Below are 5,893 nucleotides of genomic sequence, written 5' to 3'. Positions count from 1 at the left end.
CTGGTTTCAAATTTAATTTAATTGTGCTTAATTCAAAAGGTCCATTCGTCCACAGTATATTATCGGCTTTTTGATACATTTTGTGTGGCTTGGTGAACAGAGCCACATGACATAGGAAGAGATGGATGAAACAGAGTGTGATTCCACGGCCTGTTGGGAATCCGCCACACACCAGTAGGGGACAACCAGCACCACACAGGATCAGGGTTAGTGTGGTTTCCTCGTGGTTGGCCACAAGGAGCTGGCAGCCGAAAATTGCTCCAGTCAGGGAGCGGGACCCCCTTAACCTCTGAAGGGCCAGAGCCCACGCTAGGAAAAAGGTAAGGGGCGAAGGTAAGGGAAATGCAGATATGAATATCCCCCCTGCCCATATGAACCTGCAGGGTCCACCATTCCACCTTTGCCCCATCCCCTTTGTATAGCTTTCCCTTAATCAGACTTCCCCCTCCAGGGCTGTTTGTTCTTCTATCTCGTGCCCTCATGCTCACCATATGGGACTTTTGTTTGGGGTGGGACTGGACCCAAAAAACAAAACTATTTCGGTATCAGTACAGGGAAAACAAAAAAAGCCTGATGGGGCTTGTAAGGGCTGGTTCAGGCATCAGGGTCAGGGTAAGTTTACTGACAGGGACCAAGGAACCATACTGCATATATAGTGTGGGAAGCAGCAAGGGTTGGGTGGGGAAGGGATATAATAGCATAAGAACACAGGAAATTTACAAAAGAGAGGAGGTATCTGCTACACCACCCACCTTGGTGTCGTCTGCAAATTTACCAGTTTAATGTGTGTATTGGTGTCAGCATCATTTATATAAATTAGGAACAATAGTGGTCCTAAAATTGAACCCTGCGGTACCCCACTATGAACGCAGGCTCACTGTGACATTGTGCCTCTAATAACTACTCGCTGCTTCCTGTCTGTTAAGCAGTTTTCGATCCAAGCTGCTACAGTTCCTAAAATCCCTGCAGCTTTGAGCTTAAGCAAGAGCCGTTTGTGGGGGACAACATCAAAGGCCTTCTGGAAATCTAAGTAGATCACAATGTAGGTCTTTTTGTGATCAATTTCTTTTGTAGCTTCCCCAAAGAACTCAAATAAATTAGTTAAACAGGATCTACCTCGCCTCATGCCCATTGCTTCCGGGATAGGCTCCGGACCCCCCGCGACCCAGTAGGATAAGTGGTTTGGAAAATGGATGGATGGATTATTTTTTTATTTTTATTTTTTTATTTGATTATTATTTTTGTTGTTGTTGTTGTTGCTGTTGTGAAGTGTTATTTTTAAAATAAGAACACATTGACATCCATCCTCTAACATTAAAATACTTGCATCTGCAAGTGAGAATTAGTGCTATTTTTATATATCTTCCCTTCATCCATTTTGCATTAACAGTGAGCTTTGTGCTTATTTATGATTTATGAAACAGATTTATCATTAACAAAACATCAAGCCTACCAAATTGCCATTGGCATTTTAAGTACATGCTTTTATGTAGTGTGAAATTTAGTGGAATATTCACTGAGGCTATATCAAAGCTAAAATAGATCTCTTTTTATGGATCAGCCTTATGAGGATAGGGTCCTTGTGAAAGGCACCATAGGGCACAAGGCTGGGGTACACCCTGAGTGGGATACATCACAGGGCATTTATACACACACACACACACACACACACTATGGGCAATACAATGATGCCAACTAATTCGTCTTCATGTCTCTGGATTGTGAGATGATCCCACAGTACCCACAACCTGGAAAACTCCATCGTGTCCCTCAGCCCTGTAGGCGTGAGGCATCAGAGACGATCATTGAGCCAGAATGCCACCCTCCTACATAGGATGATACTGCATCATGTATTAAATTCTAAAAACAAGCAAATCTCCCATTAATTCTCTGTAATATATACATGCATACTTTTCAGAAGGTTTACTGCCATTTATTGTTGGTTGTGGAAACAAATTACAAGATAAAATAAGCTTTGTTTTGTGACGGTGCTCCTATAGTTGACTCTCATGTCCTCATGTCTAATAGAAAAATTGTTGTTTTATTTCATTTTTATCCAGATGCCTCCTTCTGAGATTGAATGGGAGAAAAAAAATAGCATAAATACACTAAAAATCCACTGTACGATATTTTGCATTTCTATCATATTGCATTTTGCTTCTCTGTCTAGTTCTTTGTAGTCTTACGATTTCTAGACGAACTGATCATAAGTTTTAAAAATATTTATCGCTTAAGACTGTGCTGACTTTAAGGTGAATAGAAACATGTTATTTGTCTCAAATATGTAACACATTATTTATATCCATTTGCCTGGGTAGACAGTAGTTGGGAACTTAACATGATTTCACAGTGAAAAGAACACAGACTTAAGTCCTAGTGAATATTTCAATTCCAACCCTCTGAGACGCTTCCAAACCAAGAATTAACTGGGATTACATCTACGCCTCTGAAAGTCCCCAGGGGGCGCTGCAGGCCATGGCAACAGCAGATGTAGGGGAAGTGTCCTCCTGGAGCCTTCAGGAATCATTCCGAGACTGGTGGAATGCAGGGAATTTTTAGAGTTTTCCCAGAGTCCCTGACGACCTGCAGATTCAAGTGCTGAAAATTCTTCTAATCCACCAAAAGTGATGAGGTTGGTGTGATGTGTTGGCATGGATCTTGTAGCTTCTCAGAGTCTGATGAGCAATGTGGGCCACTATTTTTTATTTTCTTGTTTCATATAAGGAGATGACTATTCCTAAAAGACCAGGCTTAGCATCCACAAATCAGTAGTAAAACCACAGCATTGTAGACAATTGCATGAAGGCATTACAAGGCATGCTGCAAAAAATACACGTCTAAGAAACTCATCCAGATTCATCAAGTCCTATGCACTTGTGATTATCATTGTAACTAATATGTAATCATTAACACCTTTTACAGCTAGCAGAGAACATGTAAGGGAGGCTTACTTAGCACAGACTATATTAAGGTTTGTAATTTCACAAGTCAGCCTCAAAGATTTCCACACACTATCCATCAGATCTTCTTCTTACTCTTTGAACCCATGGCTTACCTTGGAATTTTAGCAAGGTCCGTTTGCACGTAAGAATTAAAGAATTTAAGTATAGCGATGAAATTCGGCCTGGAGCGTTACAAACATGTTCTCAAGTCCTTTCAGGAAGGTAAATTGTCACTGGTTTGGAGAGAAAGTCCCCCTTTCCTCCAAGGGGAATTCCCTAGCAGGACCTGAGGCCGCAGTACTGTGCTCTCCACATGAACCCCTGGCCCTTTTTAAAAGAAAATATACTTACCCCCTTAAAAATGCCTTTACTCTTCTATTATCACTGACTCCTTCCAGGACCCCCAACCTAGATCTGGGACTTAGGAGGGTCCACTTTGTCTCCAGAGCCACTGATCCAATAGTAACAGTCAGATGTGGTTTTATTGCGTGGCCTGATGCCGCATCGGGTGCCGTACACAATGCCCAGTACCACCAATGCCAGCACAATGATGAGGAGGGGCACTAGCAATGCCACAAGCAACCAGGTGTTGTCTTTATGTTGTGTGTTATTCTTTTCTGTAAACTCTTCAGAATGTGTGGTAGGGAAAGTAAGACTAAGAGTGGAGGCTGGTGGCATAGCTGTCTGCCAGTCTGAGTTTGCTATCTCAGGCCTGTCATTGTCTCCGCTGTGTAATTTGGTTCCTCGTGGTACATCGCTTTCCTCTGAGCTAGCAGAAGTTATAAAGTCAGAGACAGAGGTCAAAGGGTTGTCTGTGATTTCAGGCTGAAACCAGTAAGGGAAGAATGGGCCAGCTGGAGAAGATGTTAGAGGGTATGGCGTCCGATCTCCACTATCAGATTCATCCCAGCTTGGGGTGTCATCATTTGGCCTGCTGGTTGTTTCATCTTGTGGGATCTCAGTCAGCTCCTTCAGGTTGGGAGCCAGCAGCTTGGGTTGATCTGTCGACCAGGCCAAAGCCGGAGGCTCGATCTGCCAGTCTTTCTCTGGCCACTGTGGCCAAATGAAGTCTGGAAACTGTGACAGACTGGTGTCCCATGGCAGATAAGAGGGCGTGGTGCTGGAGAGCTCCTCAGGCTCTGAGATGGGCTTACAGGAGTAGTTGTCCAGTTGCAAAGCTTGCCCTTCCTCACAATGGCACTCGAAGCCACCATCATAATTAATACACATCTGCTGGCAGGTGCCCGGTAACTGGCATTCGTCGGTGTCCTGGCAGCGGCTGAGATCCTCAGGCACAGGGGAGTAGCCAGGCTCACAGTGGCAGATATAGGAGCCGGCGGTATTCTGACAGGCGTACTCACAGAGGTTATCCAGGCACTCGTCCACGTCTACACAATCACCGTTCTCATCGAACTGATAGCCTTCAAGGCAATGACACTGGAAGGAGCCTGGAGTGTTAACGCAGAGCTGGGGACAGGGACTCTGCAGGCATTCATCTTCATCCACACAGCTGTGGTTGTCCGACGCCAGCAGGTATCCCTCCATACACGTGCATAGGTACCCTTCAGAGCTGGGCACACATTTAAAATCACACTGCACGTCCTGGCAATCATTACCTGGAGAGCATGTGAGCCCATCATCTTCTAAAATGTAGCCACTGTCACACTCACAGTAATAGTGGGTGCCTGTATTCTTACAGGTATGTTGGCATCCTCCATTATCTGGTTGGCATAAGTCTGGTAGTTCCTCGGAACAAAAAGAGCTGTTTTTGGACCAGACCACTTTCTCATAATTCCCCAGGATACAAAAAGCTGTCTGGTCTGGCACAGTGCTGCCCGGACAGGGGATGGTGGCCAGAGAGCCTAAAGGCACGTGAGTTATCTGGGTGCTGAGAAATTCAAAGGGGGTGGAGTACCGTACAGGACCCCCGCCCTCAGCCTGGATGAGTGGGCACATTCCCTTGTAGGCATAGTGGCACAGGAATGCATCCACAGGTTCTGAGCATGTGCTGTCTTCCCATTTGAAGTTCCTGTAGCTCTCGTTAGGGGCAGTGCTGTAGCTCATGTGTACGCAGCGTGGTGAGGAGCACTTTTCAGGCGTGTCCCCCTGCAGCCAGTTGGTGTATTTGGTGTCCTGGTCGCCGGTGGTCCAAGTGAATCCTCGGAGCGGGTGGGTGACGGAGCACTGGCGCGGCTGCCTCTGCAGACCGATCCACACTTGCATGCGGGCATGGCGCTCGCGCGGCTGCACACCTGAAAAGAGCTTCCGCACCTCTGCCGCCTCCTCCGGGTGGATCAGCGTAGCCAGATTTCCATTCTTCTGCTTGCAGCTCCTCCATGATTCCAAGAAAGTCTTGGGCTGAAAGTAAAGCACATAGCAGCCCTGCTCATTGCAGAGGACGTCCTGCTCTCGCAGGCGCTGGCCTAAAGCACCGGCCACCCAGAGCGCACAGAGCACCGACAGCATGCTGCCTGACAGAGTATCGCACCGCATTTTACATAGAATGCAGAGCCCCCAGGCAATGAACAGCCTCACACTCGATTCTGCCCTCTTACTCAGTCTAACTCCAGTTTTACTCGGCTCCTCAGACCCGTTGCTCCCATTTGCCGTCTGACTCCCTCCCCTCTGATCTCTTGCCTGCTCTCTGAGCTCTCAGTTGGGGTGAGTACTTGCAGTTCAACTGAGTGAGAGAGAAGGGAGGAGGCATGGGAGGGAACACAAGACTGTTTTTGCAAGGGGGAGACAGATGGAACTGTCTGTGTAACTGAGTGAGGGTATATTGTTGGTTTAATGAGTGCTGGCATGTGGTTTTCATACAGCTCTAATTAAAAGGGTTTGGGTCCCACCCTGCCCAGTACCCCTAGCTACATTACACCATGGCACTATTGTTTTCTTATAGCCCCTTGTTTTAGATGTGAAGGATGAACGTGTGAACCTTCATTGTAGTTTTC

General features: G+C 46.2%; 1 protein-coding gene across 1 annotated transcript; it reads right to left on the bottom strand.

Annotated features, from left to right (window-relative positions):
* Positions 1-5,622, bottom strand: cd248a (CD248 molecule, endosialin a). The gene has a single exon (XM_049028927.1). The coding sequence runs from the start codon at positions 5,433-5,435 to the stop codon at positions 3,351-3,353; it is 2,085 nt and encodes a 694-aa protein (XP_048884884.1). The 5' UTR covers positions 5,436-5,622; the 3' UTR covers positions 1-3,350.
* Positions 5,623-5,893: the final 271 nt, after the last annotated feature.

Source organism: Brienomyrus brachyistius, chromosome 10 (genome assembly GCF_023856365.1).
Source record: "Brienomyrus brachyistius isolate T26 chromosome 10, BBRACH_0.4, whole genome shotgun sequence".
NCBI classification, from domain to species: domain Eukaryota; kingdom Metazoa; phylum Chordata; class Actinopteri; order Osteoglossiformes; family Mormyridae; genus Brienomyrus; species Brienomyrus brachyistius.
The sequence above is the reverse complement of the archived record's forward strand: the minus strand, read 5'-3'. Positions and strand labels throughout refer to the sequence as shown.